The sequence below is a fragment of the Ovis canadensis genome, chromosome X (genome assembly GCF_042477335.2).
Source record: "Ovis canadensis isolate MfBH-ARS-UI-01 breed Bighorn chromosome X, ARS-UI_OviCan_v2, whole genome shotgun sequence".
NCBI lineage: Eukaryota > Metazoa > Chordata > Mammalia > Artiodactyla > Bovidae > Ovis > Ovis canadensis.
This window is the reverse complement of record NC_091727.1, coordinates 31,273,584-31,293,271: the sequence shown is the minus strand read 5'-3', so window position 1 is coordinate 31,293,271 and position 19,688 is coordinate 31,273,584. Positions and strand designations below refer to the sequence as shown.

At 38.0% G+C, this 19,688-nt stretch overlaps 1 protein-coding gene and 1 long non-coding RNA gene across 6 annotated transcripts in view; one reads left to right on the top strand and one right to left on the bottom strand.

Moving 5' to 3' along the window:
- TAB3 (TGF-beta activated kinase 1 (MAP3K7) binding protein 3) overlaps positions 1–16,009 on the top strand; it is a 92,601-nt gene extending 76,592 nt beyond the window's left edge. For 2 of the 5 annotated variants that reach the window (XM_070291479.1, XM_070291480.1), the window contains 2 exons: positions 3,552–3,653; positions 11,903–16,009. In XM_070291479.1, the coding sequence (XP_070147580.1) occupies positions 3,552–3,653; positions 11,903–12,051 (251 nt within the window). In that variant the 3' untranslated portion in view covers positions 12,052–16,009. Of the gene's footprint in view, positions 1–3,551; positions 3,664–11,902 lie in introns of all 5 variants that reach the window. The other 3 variants (XM_070291483.1, XM_070291482.1, XM_070291481.1) reach the window with 2 other exon arrangements.
- LOC138930962 (uncharacterized) overlaps positions 8,168–19,688 on the bottom strand; it is a 62,700-nt gene continuing 51,179 nt past the window's right edge. Inside the window, exons 3-7 of the long non-coding RNA XR_011446309.1 lie at positions 12,463–12,519; positions 10,901–11,070; positions 10,043–10,179; positions 9,604–9,739; positions 8,168–8,637 (exon numbers count right to left, since the gene is read on the bottom strand). This is a non-coding gene — a long non-coding RNA (uncharacterized lncRNA). The remainder of the gene's footprint in view (positions 8,638–9,603; positions 9,740–10,042; positions 10,180–10,900; positions 11,071–12,462; positions 12,520–19,688) is intronic.

Sequence of the window (19,688 nt, the reverse complement as noted above, 5' to 3'; positions counted from 1 at the left end):
TAATTTTCTTGAAGACATCTCTAGACTTTCCCATTCTATTGTTTTCCTCTATTTTTTTGCACTGATCACTGAGGAAGGCTTTCTTATCTCTCCTTGCTATTTGATCTCCACATTCAAATGGGTATATCTTTGCTTTTCACTTCCCTTCTTTTCACAGCTATTTGTAGAGCCTCCTCAGACAGCCATTTTGCTTTTTTGCATTTCTTTTTCTTGGGGTTGGTCTTGATTCCTGTCTCATGTACAGTGTCACGAACCTCGGTCCATAATTCATCAGGCACTCTATGAGATCTAGTCCCTTAAATCTATTTCTCACTTCCACTGTATAAGTCATAAGTGATTTGAGTGGTCTAGTGGTTTTCTCTACTTTCTTCAATTTCTAGGATTATTTGAGAGGCCACAAAAGAATCCTTGTGTATTTAACAGGAGGGCATAGCAGTTAGATTGACACTAGGTATCTCTTCATCAAGGACAAAATAAATGCTACATAACCAAGATTTGGAGGAGTCACTTTTGCATCATTTTTAAATCATTTCCGTGTGATATACTGAACTTCCAATTAATCATTTTCTTCTCCATTCTAATAATTCTCAAGAATGTCATGAACTATGCATTTCATATCTTAATGTTTTTTTGCTTAATCTCTTTTTGCTTTAAGCAACTCAAGATAAATTGATCATCAAGACATAATATTGATATTGGAAAATGCATTACCTAAGGATATAACATTTTATAATCTCAAAACTTAAAGCAGAATTGAAAATTCTACACAAATAATGTTACCTTAGCTACAGTACTTAAATTTTGGTTGAACAGCTTTGTGTGCAACACTCAGTACAAAGTGTTTTAAGTATTTCATTTATAGGTTGCAATGGAGTACATGTTCTTTTCTTTAATAGTACTACGGATATTTCAACTGACCTGAATTTAAAATAGCCTCCTGCTGTCTAAAAACAGTGTGAAGAAGAATCTTAATGGATGACTACCAAGTACTAGATTTGTGTCTAGTGAATTGATTCAAGGAAGAATCACCCTATTTAAGGGATATATCCAGTGTGAACCACCTTATTAGCATAAATTCTATGGTTTGAAGGGCCCACCATATGTAATAAAAATACTTCTATTTCTTGGGACATTTCAGGATTTTAGAGGTAATCTTCCAGGAGCTAGGGACAAAGCTAGACCTCTCTTTGAGCAAGGCCTGATTCTTTACAGTAGTACATAGAAGGAAATTTATAGCTTTAAATGCTCATGTAAGACAAGGAGATCTAATATCAGTGACATACAACTCTACCTAAGACTCGAGAAAAGAACCAAAGTAAGTGGAAGAAAGAAAATACAAGAACCATTGATGACACAAAAATAACAGAGAAACTTATCAAAACCAAACATTTGATCTTTGAAGAATTAAAAAAAAACAGGAAAAAAAACAGATTACCAAAATCAGAAATGAAAAGCTAGGATGAAATAATAGTTGTGTATGTAATTAAATAAATTGAATCCATTATCAAAAGTTTCCCCACAATGAAAACTTCAGAACTGGATGGTGACACTGGTGATCCTCATAGAAATCAAGTATTTAATGAAGAGATAATACCATACAAATTCTGAGGAAACAGAGAAGGAAGGAAAGCATCTAATTTTCTTATGAAGCCAGTAGGACTCTGATTCCAAAACCTGATGCACATTACCTACCTCCCCAAAAGAAAACAAACTTACAGATCAAATCCTCATGAACATAAAAGCCAAAACAAAGAATATTCACAATATAAAAAAAGATAATACATCATGACCAACTTGGGTTTAGCTCAAGGATGCAGTGTTCAGAAAGTAAAGGAAAAAAGCATATAATAATTCCATTATACAGGAAAAAACATCTGATAGAATTCAGCAGCCATTCCAGATGACATGATTATTTGTGAAGAAAATCTAGAGATACCCAGAAATGACAATTAGAGTTAAAAAGTGACACACTAATAAATTTAACCAGATATGTACATTGAATATGATAAAACACTACCAAAAGAAATCAAATAATACCTAAATAGTCATAAGCCATGTCTTTTTTAAATCAATATTGTTAAGATACCCAATTTTAACTGTAACTTTTCTTTTTTTGGTATGCATTAATCTGATTCTGAAATTCATATGGAAATGCACAAGACTTAGAATATCCAAGTGGAATATAGATGTTTATCTGAATAATAAGTGTGATAATTTAAGAGAAAGAAGGAAAGACAGAGAAACCTTTTTGGACTAGACTTTGCAGTTAAGCAGCATGTGTGTGTGTGTAAGCTCTTCAGCTGATTCAGAAAGTATCCCCCCCACCTTGACTTACAGTGGAGAGGGCACTGACCTTGCTGTCATACAACTTTGGCACTGGTTCTGATTGTCTTGGCCACCTGACCTTGTTTATATCCAGTTTGTACACCAATAGAGGTGATCAGTCCAAATATTTAGCTTCTTTACAGGGTTGTTATAAGAGTCAGTGAGAAGGAGGTATGTGATGGGGTTATAAATCTAAGAAATAGAACTTATTCTTTGGCGCCTAAAGGAGATGTTTACTTTGCTTCACAACACTTACCATTGTGAAACACTGGTCTCCAAAGGTTGGTTGAACTAGAGGACTGCTTATAGGCTCAGAGCAGATTACAAAATTTAAAATGTTTGTCTCTTAAGGTTAAATAATATGAAGTCTGCCTTTTTTTTACTTTTGTGTATGTGTTAGTTGCTCAGTTGTATCCAACTGTTTGTGATCCCATGGACTGTAGCCCACCAGACTCTTCTGACCACAGGATTTCCCAGGCAAGAATACTGGAGTGGGTTGCCATTTCCTTCTCCAGGAGATCTTTCCAACCCAGGGATCGAATCCAGGTCTCCCACATTGCAGCCAGACTCTACTGTTTTTACTTAATACAAAACACTGCTTACTGATTACCTAAAAATTAATAGAAACAGTATTCTAGCCAGAAATGGGTATGCCTGCAGTCCATGTTGTGAGGGCTGCTGGACTTCTGCACACATAGGTAACTGGAATTTATGAACAACTGAGGAGTATGTGTTACCAGTACATAATATTACTTTCAGTTGGTTTTGATTTTTCAAGTACTATTTTGGTTCTTTATTTATAAAATGCTGTAGTCTACTGTTACCTTTAATATGGATAGTGGACTTTAAACCCATAATTTTCTAGTAACTCTTGGTTAATCAGGGAATTGCTAAAGTATAATGTCCCAAATTTTGTGTGCATACTGACATTTAATTATTAGCACTAAGTTTGCACCCTAACTCACTCGAACCTGGGAAATTGGTGAAATCAGGCATGCATTCCAAGTAATGAGAGAGGATGAAAAAACTTTTAAGAGCCATTCTGGATAGGTTGTAAAAGCAGTATTAAATACGGCCCTTGCCTTCCTGGGAGAACTAATGGTAGCATCAAGTAACACAAAGAATAAATACTGCATGTGTCCTATGAAAGATTCTTGAGAGCCTGTCCACTCTCTTCTAATGAACGGCTTGATCCCTTCTTCCTGGCTTTGCTTCTTCTCATGCAGACTCATCAGACCCCTGCACAATTGAGAGGAAAGCCCGAAGAATTAGCGTGACCTCCAGAGTACAGGAGGACGTCCATGACACCCAGGCAGCAGCTGCAGATGGTTTGTACTTGTATGTCTAGACTTTGTGCAGTGTCCAAACACATGTGTTAAGCCATGTAGAGTTATCATAAGTAAAGGTCAACCTTGTTTTCCTTTAAGACATTACTCTTTACTGAGTTTCTAAGGCTGTGCAGTCCAATAGCAACACAATTAGAGCCACATACATGATTTAAAATTTTCCCTTAGCCAAAGTTTAAGAGTGAAGTATTTTTTGTACCTTCTTTATTTCATACTAACTTTTCAAAATTTGGTATATATTTTCTATTTACAGCACATCTCAATTCAGAGTGACTGCATATCAAGTGGCTAGTAGCCCACCATATTGGACAGATTCTTAGTGTTTAGTCTTCCCAGGTGGCTCAGACAATAGAGTCTGCCTGCAATGCGGGAGACCCAGGTTTGATCCCTGGGTCAGCAAGATCCCCTGGAGAAGGAAATCGCAATCCACTGCAGTATTCTGGCCTGGAGAACTCCATAGATGGAGAAGCCTGGCAGGTCCCAATCCATGGGGTTGCAAAGAGTTGGACATGACTGAGTGACTGACACACTCAACACAGAAAACAAGGCCACACATGATACTTCTTAAATTCCCCTTAATGCAGAAATAGTATATAACTGGGTGAAAAGGTCTCCACCATAGGAACAAACCAACCATGAAACTACATTGTACTTCATATAATTACAGAAGATACCCTTTCTTTGCCTAGTTGGCATATTTCCAGTTATTTGAAAAATAACTTTTCTATGAGGTTATCTGTAAAACTATAGAAAATGTTGAGAATTTTTTACAGTTTGAGTTGTATCCTTTTGATCAGTTTCTCCTATGTTTCCATTATTATATAATACAAACAATATGGATTAACCTGTAAGTTGCTAACTTTTGACATTTGTAAGGACAGTCATTTTTACGAAAAATTTCCCAATTAAGTTTAATCCATTTAAAAATAGTCTTAAAGGAAACATTCAGTTCTTATTTGTATATAAATATACATATTCTTTAGATGTTTTGTTTTCCACGAGGCATGAGACATCTTTGCTTTTTAATATTCCATAAAACATCTCACACCTTAAATCAAATGAAAGCAAACATCTAAAATGTCTTTGGGATTTTACATGCTTTTATTTAAGCAGTTTCCCTACAATGACTGTTAGTTGCTCAGCAGTGTCCAACTCTTTGTGACCCCGTGGACAGACTGTAGCCCTCCAGTCAAGAATACTGGAGCGGGAACCCATTCCCTTTCCCAGGGTGTCTTCCCAACCCAGGGATCAAACCTGGGTCTCCTGCATTGCAAATGGATTCTTTATCATCAGAGCCACCAGGGAATGGGTGCTAGTGGTAAAGAACCCACCTGCAGTGCAGGAGATCCAAGAGACACTGGTTTGATTCCTGGGTCAGGAAGATCCCTTGAAGGAGATTTAAGGCATGGCTCTCCAGGAATCCACTCCAGGATTCTTGCCTGGAGAATTCCATGGACAGAGGAGCCTAGCGGGTTACAGTCCCTAGGGTCACAGAGAGTCGGACACAACTTAAGTGACTTAGCACACAAGCACGTACCCTGTGATGAAATGAGCAGTGTCTTTTTTTAGGACCAACAATAATTCTTAGATGCCATTTACATATTTTTTTGATTAGTTACTTCACCATGACTTGCTGTTCCAAATTACATTGTTATGGTATTGAAGAGTAACATAACATGCCATCCCAAAATATGCCTCTTTGGCATTAGGATTATGCTGAGCAACTGCAGATACTAGAAAGCTCGGAAATATTAGTTATACCCTTTTGTAAGGGACATTTACATTTATAAAGGCAGTCTCCTGTGTCTCTCTTGTGACTCTAAATGACAAGATCATCAATGGAGAAGGCACTGACTTAAATCTGCATAACAAACCTTGTGTTTATTTACTCTGCTTTTCCTGGTAAACTCCCATACACACTCCAATCTGTTCTGTCTTAGCTAAAGATGCTAAGATTTCAGCCATCCCAGCAAGTTACTCAGTTTTCCTGGGTATCACTCATGTATACGGGAGTATACATGTTAATAAACTTTAATCTTTTATTGCAGGGGTGTCTCAGCCAAGAACTCAGAAAGGTAGAGGAAAAAGAATTTTTCTCCCCTATAGTCAAAACAGTGAAGAGAGCCCCAGGTACCCTAGATTAGTTAGTTTAAAAGATTTTCCAGTTATTTCTGTAGGTTAGAAAAAAAGTTCGAAAAACCTTTACATATTAAACATTTGCATTGCCACAATCTAAAACTGAAAGCTGTGTTTGGAGTTAGCACAGAAAGATGGAGTATAACAGTTTATGGGTTTAACATCTGAACTTTTCTGACTATCATAAATTCTTCACAAAATAACAAGTTGCCTGCCCTAGAAAAGCATAAAGACTACTATTCAAGAGAGGCCCTTTTATGGAAATGGCATACAGCACATTTTTCCTCAAACAGAAGCTTCAACAGAAGTGTCTTTTATTCCTCCATATAAGACAAAAGATACAACTATTACACTTACATCTTTAGGAGTCGTGAGCCTGTAGATGCAAAAAAAATAGTTGATCTGCGGAAGAAATGAAAAATTTTATTTGCGCTAACCTGAGAATTATAATCTGGGAGAGAGTCTTTGAGAAAGTACTGAGGGCCATTCCATCCGTTTGAAGTCAAAGCACAGTTATAAGGAGGAACACCATTGGGTTCATAAGCAAGCATGTGAACAATTATTAAATTAATTGGCATACTGGCCTGGCCCAGCGTCTTGGATCAGCTGTCTACTTCCTGCGTGTTTTCTCCTCACCCTGGTGATCTGGTAGCACTGGTCTTCATCAGTTTGGGATGTCAGAAATAGGAGTTGCAGAGCCTGATACAGCCCCTTCTAGTGTGGCTGTAAAGAATCCTTTATCTAATGTATTTTTCAGTATGCATACTCTCCTCGTTGCAGGTCATGGGGCATTTGATCTTCATCCAAAGATAGATTACTGAAACAACCTTTACAGTAATTAGTCTTGGGCAATAAATACAAAAACCTTAAAGACAACATGAAAACATAATGTCCTTAGTAGAATTTTTCCCTCTAAAATTACCCTCATTTGTATAGAATATCGCCAGATTAAGATTTGCAAAATAAGTCTGGCTTCAGTAAACTTGGCCTGATTGTTTACATAAGTATAATTTATCATACAGACTCTTTAAAGTTGACTGTGCTTAAAAGTTGCTGTAAGTCATGATTAGCTTGAAGGGAAAGGTTTCCTTATATATGGAAAATACAAGTTCAAACCCAAAATATTTCAGAGGGAGAAATACTTATATTCATCAATTCACTGAGTCCTATGTAACTAATCTTTGGTCTTGTTATTCTGTTAATCAGATTTAAGAAGCCATCAGGCTTGTCATTCTTTTAATTTCTTACCCAGTTCAGTGGTATGATCTGAAAGTTATTAGAAACCTATCTATACCAATCAGAAAGTCCTTTCTATATATCTTCTTGAAGATGAAGCTTTTTTTTTTGCAGAAATCATCAGAATAAAGCAGTTAAAGGTCTCTACAGGACTTATAAAGGCATCTTTAAAAGATCTGACTGCAATGCAAATGAACAAAAATTTTCCTATTTCTGTGGCATACCACGATTTATGATAATTACGATTGATAACATTTTGCTAGTGTGTACCATGTACCAGGTTTTTAGGAGCTCAACAGAATTTCTGTATCTACCCATATAATATAACCTAAGAAGATTTGTCACCATTTGACCATGCTTCCCATGTAATTTAACATACCAGATAAGCCTAATTTATTATCTTTTCTTTGATAAGTAGAGGAAACATTTCTCTTGAGGTGTTCCAGGGGCCCTTTGGAAAAACCTCAGTTATCTAAGAAGTCAAAAGAATTTCACTTAGAATGTGATCTTAAGGAATTTTGTCAAAAATATTAAGATTTCAAAGCACTTAGTCACAAACAGGATCATTAGTAGTTCGTGATCGTGCTTCACGATTACTATGAAGCAATACTTATTTTCCCTTAGTCAAAATGACAATAAAAGGTTTCAAAACCAAATACAGAAAGGTATAATAGATTGCTTAAAATGTAAAGGAACTTTACAATATGTTATCAGAAGCAGATTAATAGTAGAAGAAAATTTTGAAAACCAAATTCAGGTTTTGTACCATTTTTCCCTTTAATATTAAAATTCATATACTCAAATTTACTTAGTCCTGACCACCCATAGAATTCCATTCTAAAGATTCTTTTCTCATAAACTTTCTTCAACTTTCTATGTTCATATTAATTTGTTCCTTATTTTCTTTCCCATTTAGAAATAACCAGCTTTATGACAAAATTACTTACCATTCCATTAACAAAACATTTTCATTTCTTATACCTTTTTCTTCCTTGTATACAAAGATGTTTCCCTTATTAGAAACCTTAAGTTTCTAGCAAAAACTTAAGAAACAAGTAATTATGAACTATTTGCCAATCAGGAAATGCTGGCATGACAAACTGTGGACATATATGATAACCCAGTTTCTTTCTTTTCTTTCTTTTTTTTTTTTTTATTAACACAAGCCTCTTAAGATAAATAGAAGAGATTTGGGGCATGTTAAAGGATTGTGGGCTTTGGACTGTTCCTGGAGCCACACCTCTGGTTCTGTAAAAACTTGTTTTGTAAAACAAGCACAGCTCTTTTTAATTTCTCAAAGAAGTGCATGGCCCCCTTAATGACATCAGAGGACTGATATGCCCATCCACCTTTGGTAGAATGTTTCTCATGTCCTCATTTAACTTAGTGTGTGTGTGCACACCCATTCATGTCTGACTCTTTGCAGCTCCGTGGACTGTAGCCCACCCAGCTCTTCTGTCCATGGGATTTCTCAGACAAGAATACTGGAGTTGGTTGCCATTTCTTTCTCAAGGAGATCTTCCCGACCCAGGGATCAAACCCGTATCTCTTGTGTCTCCTGCATTAGCAGACGGATTCTTTGCTACTCAGCCACCTGAGAAAGCCCCATTTAGTTTGGGGAGAAGCCAAAAAAAAAATCCAGTCAGGCTCTGAATATCAGATACATGTCAGTTTAGTCAGAAGTGGCCTCCCATCTTGATTATCTGTTTACAAAAACTTTGGAGGGTCCACCCTGGGTTTAAGAAATTCTTTACCTAGGGCACTCAGTTCAGCCTTTGATCTGAAGACGCTTGCATACAGTCTTAAGTTGTCTCATTTCTAATAACCATTTAATACTCTCTTCAGAGTGGAACGGTAACTCAGAGAATTACTAGAATACAAGGACTCAAAGGACAGAGGAGAGCATAATTATGTCAGCTTATAAAGTTTTTGTTTAGGTACCTTTCATTGAGGTTATTTTTGGGAGTTTTAAAGCCTTTGGGGGCTTTGCATACCAATTAAAATAGCTATTAATACAGCATTTCAGGATGAGAGCTCTCTAAAATGTTAACAATTTAGAAGACTTACCAATTTAAAGGATCCAAGGAGCTAGCCCTATATTTTCTCCTGCTAACCTCAGTTTGGAAAAGAGAACGCCTCTCATCACTTCTATTTCCAGTAGAGTAATCCAAGAGATAGTGACATGACAAGCCTATTCTGCTAGGCTTTCTCTTCAGTGCAGTTTTGGAGTGCCCAAGAATCCCATCTTGGCCATTCCAGGGTGGGATTTCCTTTAATTCCTAATTATGTAAGTACTTGTAAGCATACAGAAACCCAGCTGGTATCCCAATAGATTGCTGCCCACCTGGAAGCTGTTGGGCCTGAGGCACAATTTCCCAGTATTGATTTAGTGGTTGAATTTCAATATGCATATGATCTGAACTTTTAAGGACATTGTGGTGGATCAGATAGATGCTGTTTCTGACTGTAGTTCCCCAAAGAGTTGCCCTTGGCTCAGTTTCTCCTTCTGACAGTCTACTGTGCCTGTAGGTCATCAGAGCACTGGATGATTTATCCTTACCGTATGCATCCTTAGAAGAGCAGTGTTTAATTTACGGTTGTAGTGGAGTTCCCCTGCTGGACCACCACTGCCAGTCACAAGGATTGATCTTCAGACACTAACGCTAGGTTGTCAGTCACCCGAGAACACCATGTGGCTGAAAGGAGCAAAATGTCCTGTGTTCTTAGGAGCTAAATAATGAAGTCTCTGTTTTACTACCAGAAGTTTTTTTCCAGCCATATAGCAACTTTTTTTCTTTAGGCCAGTTTACCAAAAACACAACCACGTGTGTTTCCCTGTGTCTCCTGCCCAAGATCCCCTCCATCCTTGTGTAGGAAATGCATGTGGGACTCTTTAAGAGTCCAAGTCTTAAATAAAAACAGTTCAAATAGAATTCTTAGGATTATCAAGGCAGTAAGGTCCAGATATCAGAAGAACTCACTGAACACCTAAGAAGTACCAAGAAGCTGGTGGGGCTTAATGGGCCCATGCTGGTATCGAGTGCTGATTCGGGGTAGACTCCAGCTGTCCTCATGGGTGTATCTGATGTCCTGCCAGCTTCACTATGCATATTCAATGAAAAAATCAGTAGGTGATCTGAGAAAGAAATGGAAAATTTTTATTTGAACCCACCTGAGGATTATAACCTGGGAGACAGAAAGCTGTGAGGACTGTTAGAAGTCCAGCTACAGTTCTGCAAGTTGTTTTAGACAAAGAATTACACTTCAGATGATGTGTCAACAGTTTATACAATCCAGAGCTGCATGTACAAAGTGAGGAGTGGGTCATCCTGACCCTTGACAAGATTAAGAAGGAATGGTATCTCCTAAGGAGATTGGGTTGATACAAAGGCACAGTACAAGCTAAAGGGGAAGGAGGAAGCCCAAACAGGCAGAAAATTAATTTTCTGTTTAAATTCTTCTGGACATTCCATAAAATACAACTATTACTTCATCAAGCCAAAAGATAACAAGGTGGATGCTAATGGGCAGTTAAAAGCAATAGTTGAAGCCAGAGTCAACAAACCCATCTCTTTTTATAGTCACGAATAGGCTGGAAAAGCCAGTGTTTTTCTGTTCTACTGGAAGGTTGAGAATACCTTCCTGATTGAGCCTGAGCCTTACTTTACCTGCAGAAAAGTTCAGGGTCTAAACTCAGTTCTCATTACCTCTTGGGGAATAGTCACACAGAGATTTGTCATTAAAGACCAACTGATAAAGCACATTTCCAATGGACAGTGTGCTTAACCCCAGATGGTAACTGATTAAAGCTTCCCCAGATCTGTTTCTTTTGTCACCTGCGTAGGAAAGCTGCTTACCTTAGATGTTAATTCCATTTGCAGTTTTTAGTGAGGATTTCTAGGTGTATGGGTAGATTTCCCCCGCCTGCTGACCTTGTTCATATTCCAGGGTGGTTTTCCAGCTGGAACTTGGGAGCCTGCTAGTCCCTAACTCCACTTTCAGTAGGTACTGTTCATGGACTGCAACTCTAAAAGCAAAGAACCTTTTTGAGTACAAGGCCAGAGAGAATGAGGACCTAGGAGGAATATAAATTTCAAGTTTTTTTTAAAATCCTGAGGACCACCATAAGGCTGCCAGCATTTATATTGCCAGGTATAGACATGTTTAATAACTCATATCTGAAAGATTTAATTGACAAAAGGCAGGGAAGAATTAAGGATAAAAGTCATATTGAATGAATTTAGCTTCATGAAAAACCACAGTCTTTTATATTTCTGTTTTAACCTTTCTGGGAGAAACTTTTATGAACTTTATATTTCTGTTTTAACCTTTCTGGGAGAAACTTTTATGAACTGTCACACCATTGACAAACCATTATTGTTAAAAACATGAATATTTTGGAGCTGAAAGTCTCAAGGAAGAAGGCACACATTTTATGAGATGTTTGATATAGTATGGCTAGTACTGTGGGTGGTGGGAGTCACTGGCAGGCTGAGGTGGTGAGGGAGAACTTAGAAGGTAGAATTTAACATGCTGTATAACATTTTTCCATTTGACTGGAATAGAGCATAACTGTCCACTATCTAGAGACAATAAACTTGGAAGGTAGTCTGTGCTGGACTTCTGGCTACTTGGAGGAATAAAATAAATTGTTGAGAACAAATTAGATTGTATATCCTAAACTTACTGTTTGGTTCTACATTTCTAGCAGCTGTGCATACAACTTGGCTTTCTCGTTTCACAAAACCTTTTCCCTTGATTTTGGTGGGGGGTAATTTTCAATTTCCATTTGGATTATACTTTGAAAAAAAATTCAGTCTATTTTTTGTTTTCTCTCTTTCATTCCTAACTTCTCTTAGAGCACCCAGGTGGCTCCAAACAGAGTCCTCGGATACAACCCCGAGATGAAGACTATGAAGGGGCTCCATGGAATTGTGATAGCTGCACCTTTCTGAACCACCCCGCACTAAATCGCTGTGAGCAGTGTGAGATGCCACGGTACACTTGAATTCCCAAGAGTCTGCACTAGGTTGAGAGTGTAACTTTGAGCACCCGTTAGAAGAAAAGGAAACCTGGGGAATCTGTTCATCTACCCGGCCTTTTCATTTCAGATGACATGGGGTGGGGGGTGGGGAGAAGGACACTGTAGCCACTTGTGCTCAATAAAGGAAAAATGGGGAAGGATTTTTCCCCCCACTGTCTTAACTCAGTGCAGTTAGAGATAGAAAGGGATACTTGAAATGGGGAAAGGATTCACTCCTGAAAGAATGTACACAGAGAAGTCAAGAGCTCTTCTGTGAAACCCCAATCATTCAAGTTACTGCTGAGTGACCCTTATTTTATAAACTAGAACTTTGAATCATGGTGTAACATGTTACAGTTTATGCAGACAAACTGTGAATTGCCAGAGCAGACTTACCTGGTCACAGATCTCTGGAAAACCCAGGCTCCCCAGGCTTCTTCCTGTTGCTTCCTACTGAGGAAAAGGACGGGAAAAGCACTCAGAGGATGTTTTTGGTGGGGGGCAAAACAATAAGGGTATTTGTAATTGCTGCTTTTTTCAGGGGTAATTTCAAACACAGAAATAAGATGTTTTAAAATGTGACTTGTAGCAGTCAGGAATTCGGCATATCATGCCCTTTGTTTGAAAGTACAATCAGAGGTGATAAGATTCCTTTTGCTTGTACAATGATTCATCAAGCTATATCAACACTGGTAACTAAGACCTAATTATGCCGCAGAATAGATAGATTTTTTAAGTTACTGCATGCTTTTATTAGGCCACTGGTTTTTAAAATAACCAACAAGTCCTTATAAATTCTGATTTTATGAATGACCTTCTCGTAAAATTGCGCTTTGCCAATAGCATAGTGAATGTATGCCGAATGTAAATCCATTCCAAAATCCACTTGGAATCTTGAGCTCAGCTGTGGTTCTATAAGAAACGTTTGCAGTCCATAGAGCCGCCCCGCCTTCCAATGTTGTGATGAGTTCATGATGTTTACAGCACAGAGAACACTTGTGCCATAATCCTAATCTAGCTGAAAAAAATTACTATTACTCGTTCAATAAAGATGTATTTGCACATATGTTAACAAATCAGTGTGAGGAAAATTATAGTTAGCCAATATCATAAAGTTGCACACTGCGCTATTCGGGGAGGAAGAAAAGGCTAGTCAAGAAATAAGATTAAGAGAAAGGTGAATACAAAGGACTTTGAAATTTAGAACTTAATTTTTACCATACTGTATTCAGAGATGATACTAGGTTTGTTCAGATGATACTAAAGCACTCCTTATTTGTGAAACTAGAAACTTAGAGTATAAATAACTGAGGAGATATAAAATCATTTGAGTCACTAAAGTGCACCACCAGAAAATTATTAATAGGACACTGAATTAGGGCAGTTGACGTTTCTTCCAAGCTCAGAATTGGATTTTGGAATCTCCCCTTATTTGGGTACATATAAACAGCAATAAAATTGGTAAGTTTCCTAATCCTAAAGAATTTTACCTCAGGTTATCACCTGAGGAGTATCTGCTCTCCCATACCAGCTGTCCCCCTTCTCTTTCACTCACACACAGGCACGCACGCTCGCTTCAAGCTGTCATTATATGCTAATTTAGCAGTAATCTCTGGCAGATCTGGAAAAACAAGCTGCACTTAATAGCATAATGAAACCAAAGGCATAATAACTTATCATAGCTTTCCATCAAAATCACAATTTCACACTGTACCTGCAGCTCTGAAAACATTTTTTTCATACGTGGAAAATGTCCTGAAAGTATCTACTTGTCTCACAGAGTTAGCGTGGCTATGTAATTACACTGATAAAACATCTCTCATATAACAACTGTGGCAAAACTGTGAAAATAAAGGTGAGAAAGCAGATGGGCTTAAAAGCATTGATCTGAAAATAGCACTCATTCTCTAAAAGCTTTTGTAGCACTGGTGTCTGTCAGTCTCCAGTAAGTCTATCAGTCCTCCTGTTCTGTAATAATGCCAATGCCTTTGCCTTTGTATGGTTTCATATCTCTTTAGAGATGGTAAACCCCACTTGGTATTAAGTAACAATATAGGGTAAAAATACATATATTGCTTGATGTTCTAGCTAAAGGTTTACCCAGTATTCTTAGTGATATGCTGAAGTGGCAGCAGTTAACTTGGCAGTTGTCAGTTGAGGGTGAAGGTAGCATGTATGAAAACAGTTTGATGCTTTATTAAAACCATGTAGATGACTTTAAAACTATTGCATGAACATACATCCAGGTTATTGAACTGTTATCACACAGTAGATGCATGGTTCCAGTCCTCTGGTGATCTATCTAGTAAATTATTGTTTTCACCTGCCAGGAAAAATGAGATACCAGTCTTATTTGATAGGTGTAGAGGGTGGGGTTTGAGACATCAGAGATTGATGTTTACGGGAGTTTTGTATACGTTCATTTCTGGTTCTGCACATGTTTCATACACCAACATAGGCTGTAGTCAGTTTTTTTAATTAGCAAAAGTACTTGACACCAATACATTTGATATATTTAACTATGTCCCATAAATAGACTACTTCTGGCTTATGACCAGTTTGAACAAGAATTCTGTCATCTTTAAAGATGCCTTTTAAGAAGGATCTGGCTGCTGAGGTGCCTATGCTTTTTGGATCAGTTGGTGCACTTCTTGTTCCTAGAAAAAGGTGTTTTCTTAAATTACAACCAGTTTGATGTATCTGGTAACATAGACCTGACTATACATTTTACATTATTTCACTGTTTTGTAACTGAGTTTTTTGACAGCACATTTGTCATTTTGTCCAAGTACATTGCCCCTTATGTTTTGAGGTAGGTCTTAAAAGTTTAAAGTGGCAAAAGAGGAGCCAGAAACTTTCTAAGCCTTGTAAAAAGTTTCAAATAATGACCTTGTTTGAGAGAGTTAGAGGCGTGGTGTTTTAAACAAAAGAAATGCATTGTAATAAAGGTAGTTTTAGAGCAGATTAATGATGGTGGGGAAAGTGTTGCTAATTTGTTTATTTCCCTGAAAAAATGGGAGTGTGATGAGCAGTTTAATAATTTTTAAGGAGCTGGTCTCAACTTTAGTACTTATAATTATTATAAGAAATCAATGTTTCCTTAAATTTTGACATTGCTTTGTCCCGGTTATCTAAGGTTCATATTCCAACTTTCTGTGGCAACTGAACTTTATATAGTATTTTAAAAGGTACTAATGTTTTTGACAGTATAAAACAAAAAGACTATAAGGCCTAGGAAAATTGTCCTTCGAAAATATCAACAACGTACCCTGGAATGTGAAGATGTCCCCTTATAGTTTAAATTGATTTATTTGAATATTGTAATCATTCTTCAGACTTTGAATGAGTCGTTACAGTGTGTATCTGTATATCTGTAGAGAAAAATGACAACTGAAATGTAACTTTAAAATCAGAATAAATTTGGCACTGTCTGTTGCACCACTACTGTATCTTTTTGAAAGAATTAACAGTATTTTCTTTTTTTAAAAGGTAATTCTGATGATTCCACATTCACCAGACATGTATTTTTTTTCCTGTATTATTTGCATCCCCAAATATTTAATACAAGTAGGTTTTGAATGGCTTGAGCATTCAGAGATTAACAGGATGACAACTCAATTTTAATTTCTAAAGCCATGAGATGTTGCTTTGAGACTGAACAATTCTGAATTCTTATTTATAATGACACCCAATGTCCATGTTTCCCTACTGTAAAAGAACTGATCAGTTTCTTGCCTACCACAGCAAGAACTTATTAAATCTTGTAAATACCGTGTCTCTTTTAGATTTCTGTGTATGCTGTGAATCAAATTATTTTGAGGTGAAATTGTATTAAGACAAAGGCATTTGAAAAGGCTATGCATGCATCAAACCTCCAAACAGTACATATTCGGAAAGTCAAAGATTCCTGCGAAATAAATTAATAAAGTAAAAGCAAACACTACATTCTGTATCCTTTCTGTGTAGCTAGAAATGATTTATAATATCAAACCAGTCTAGTTCCTACATTCATATTTCTGGACTGAAATATGCTGTCTCAGAAACCTCATCTTTCATCACATCTCTGTTCTTCTGTTAGAATATGTACTCGTGTTATTTTGGGGGTATTCAGTATTTGTACATTACTGTAACTTAGAAATTGGCTAAAAGTATAAATAAGCAAATTTTATATAACAGGTGGCATATGTTAAGAATTTACATTTTTCACTCCACATTAATACATGTTACTTACAAAAGAATGACTGGTTCTTTTTCTTTATGTCATTTGTAGTTAGTTTTTCAAAGGGAAATAATCACCCTCCTAATCTCTAGTCACTCTTCGCAAACTTGTGCACAGAGAATATTGCACATGAATTTTTGAAGCTAGCTTTTTCAATGATTAGGCTTTATTTAAAGTCAGAATCACTTCCATTACATTTTTTACATATATGAAAATTGGCAGACATACATATACAAGTTCAGTTCAGTTGCTCAGTCATGTCCAACTCTGCGACCCCATGGACTGCAGCATGCCAGGCCTCCCTGTCCATCACCAACTCCTGGAGTTTAACTCATGTCCATCCCACCATCCCATCCCACCCCACCATCCCCATCCCACCATCTCATCCTCTGTCATTCCCTTCTCCCACCTTCAATCTTTCCCAGCATCACGGTCATTTCCAATGAGTCAGTTCTTCGCACCAGGTGGCCAAAATATTGGAGTTTCAGCTTCAGCATCAGTCCTTCCAATGAATATTCAGAACTGATTTCCTTTAGGATGGACTGGTTGGATCTCCTTGCAGTCCAAGGGACTCTCAAGAGTCTTCTCCAGCATCACAGTTCAAAAGCATCAATTCTTCGGCACTCAGCTTTCTTTATAGTCCAACTCTCACATCCACACATGACTACTAGAAAAACCATAGCCTTGACTAGATGGACCTTTGTTAGCAAAGTAATGTCTCTGCTTTTTAATATGCTATCTAGGCTGGTCATAGCTTTTCTTCGAAGAAGCAAGCCTCTTTTAATTTTATGGCTGCAGTAACCATCTGCAGTGATTTTGGAGTCCATAAAACTGTCACCGTTTCCATTGTTTCCCCATCTATTTGCCGTGAAGTGATGGGACAGGATGCCATTATCTTCATTTTCTGAATGTTGAGTCTTAAGCCAACTTTTTCACTCTTCTCTTTCACTTTCATCAAGAGGCTCTTTAGTTCTTCTTCACTTTGTGTCATAAGGGTGCTGTCATCTGCATATCTGAGGTTATTGATATTTCTCCCAGCAATCTTGATTCCAGCTTGTCCTTCCTCCAGCCCAGCGTTTCTCATGATGTACTCTGCATGTAAGGTAAATAAGCAGAGTGACAACATACAGCCTTTGGAACCAGTCTTCTGTTCCATCCCCAGTTCTAACTGTTGCTTCCTGACCTGCATACAGATTTCTCAGGAGGCAGATCAGGTGGTCTGGTATTCCCATCTCTTGAAGAATTTTCCACAGTTTCTTGTGATCCACACAGTCAAAGGCTTTGGTATAGTCAATAAAGCAGAAGTAGAAACCACAATCACAAAACTAACCAATCTGATCACATGTACCACAGCCTTGTTTAACTCAATGAAGCTATGAGCCATGCAGTGTAGGGCCACCCAAGACAAATGGGTCATGGTGGAGCGTGCTGACAAAACATAGTCCACTGGAGAAGGGAATGGCAAATCACTTCAGTATTCTTGCCTTGAGAACCCCATGAACAGTATGAAAAGGCCAAAAAGATAACACAAGTACAGAAGGATCCTATAATCCCCATTTACTCATTTCCCCACTTCCAAAATTATCCATATATAGGCAATCTTATTTCATCTACATTCTCATCCACCACCATCCCCATTATTTTAAAACAAACCCTAGACATTGTAGCATCTCCTCTGTAAATAAACTTGAACATAAACATGTTATCACATCTTACAAGATAATACCCAGTGTGAAATTTCCTTAATGGTTTCACCATTTTTTATAAGCATGTCTGAACTGGGATCTCAATATTGAGAATACTTGAAACTGATTATTCTGTATCGTACATCTTTAACCTGCATGTATACCTTCGCTCCGTCTCAGATGTTATAAGGAAACTACCTCATCAAATATTTGGTTACCCTCTACCACATCTTAGTGTAAAGAAACACACAGAACATCAAAGATAACTTTAAACATAGTATGTGAGGTTTGTTTTTTTCCCCCTCTTCTCATCATTTCCCACATCCTGTGTTGTCCCTTTTAAACAATCTGTTTTGAAATAGAAACTTACTTCAAATCTCAATACCATAATAGTGATTTCCTTGTGTTGCTCACTTTGTTACTTAGGCATCTGTGAGACCTCCACCATCTATCTATAATCCCACTACCCATATAGTGATTTCCCTTCAGGTACTCACCAGTTCCATTTCCCACACAGAAGTGTGGGGAGACTGCTGGGTGTGGCATGTGTCTCCCACTCCGATTCTTCCAGAGACTTCCTGACTTCACTTGGACCAAGAGGCCTTTTCCTAAGGCACTGTCCAAGTGGTATGTAAAAGTGGAGCTTCCAAAGGTTTTAATATGATATAGAATGTATGGGTGGGATTTGGGTTCGCCAGTTTCAGACTCAGGGTGTTCAAACTATCTCACTTGTCCTGCCTTCAGAAAAGCAATGGGTATACTTTTAGCCAGCCTCTCCTGACATTCTAGTGGTAAGAAAGAGAATGTGGGAACATCAGGTGATGCAGCCTAGGTTACTCGGTTTCATATGGTGATTTGGGAACAATATAATACTAACTTTTCACTTGGAGACTGAACCTGATTTGAGGGAACCTCCTGTTCCTTAGGACTTCTGTGGTGGCTCAAGACGGTAAAGCGTCTGTCTACAATGTGGAAGACCCGGGTTCAATCCCTGGTTTGGGAAGATCCCCTGGAGAAGGAAATGACAATCCACTCTGGTACTATTTATTGCCTGGAAAATCCCATGGACAGAGGAGCCTGGTAGGCTACAGTCCATGGGGTCGCACCACTAACAGCCATTTCTAAATTCTATCCCCCAGTTATGATTTTTTTTAAGTCAGTAAAAATAGTCTGCTCTGGGTGTACATGACTCAAAAAAAGGTCTTTATCTGAAAGGCACTTGAGGCTTGGGGAGGAGAAAATTGGATTAGCATAATGAAATACATTCTGTGTACACTGTCACAATGAATCAAATGGTCACAGCTGGCAGGGGTACTCCAATTTTGAGAGTCTCATTTGAGTATCTCTTCCCAAATCCTACTGAAATAACTAATGATAACATTTTTAAGGGTTGGAGAACAGGGCAGGCTGCACTTAGGGTAGGAAATGACAAGATGCAGATGTTCAGTTACTCAGTCATGTCCAACTCTGCAACCCGATGACCTGCGGCACGCTTGGCCTCCCTGTCCTTCACCATCTCCTAGAGTTTGCTCAAACTCATGCCCATTGAGTCAATGGTGTCATCCAAACATCGCATCCTCTGTCGCTCCCTTCCTCCTGCCCTCGATCTTTCCCAGCATCAGGGTCTTTTCCAGTGAGTCAACTCTTTGCATCAGGTGGCCAAAGGAAGCAGATGGGGGGTGTACTGAGGGTGCTAGCAACCAGTGTCAAGCAGCACA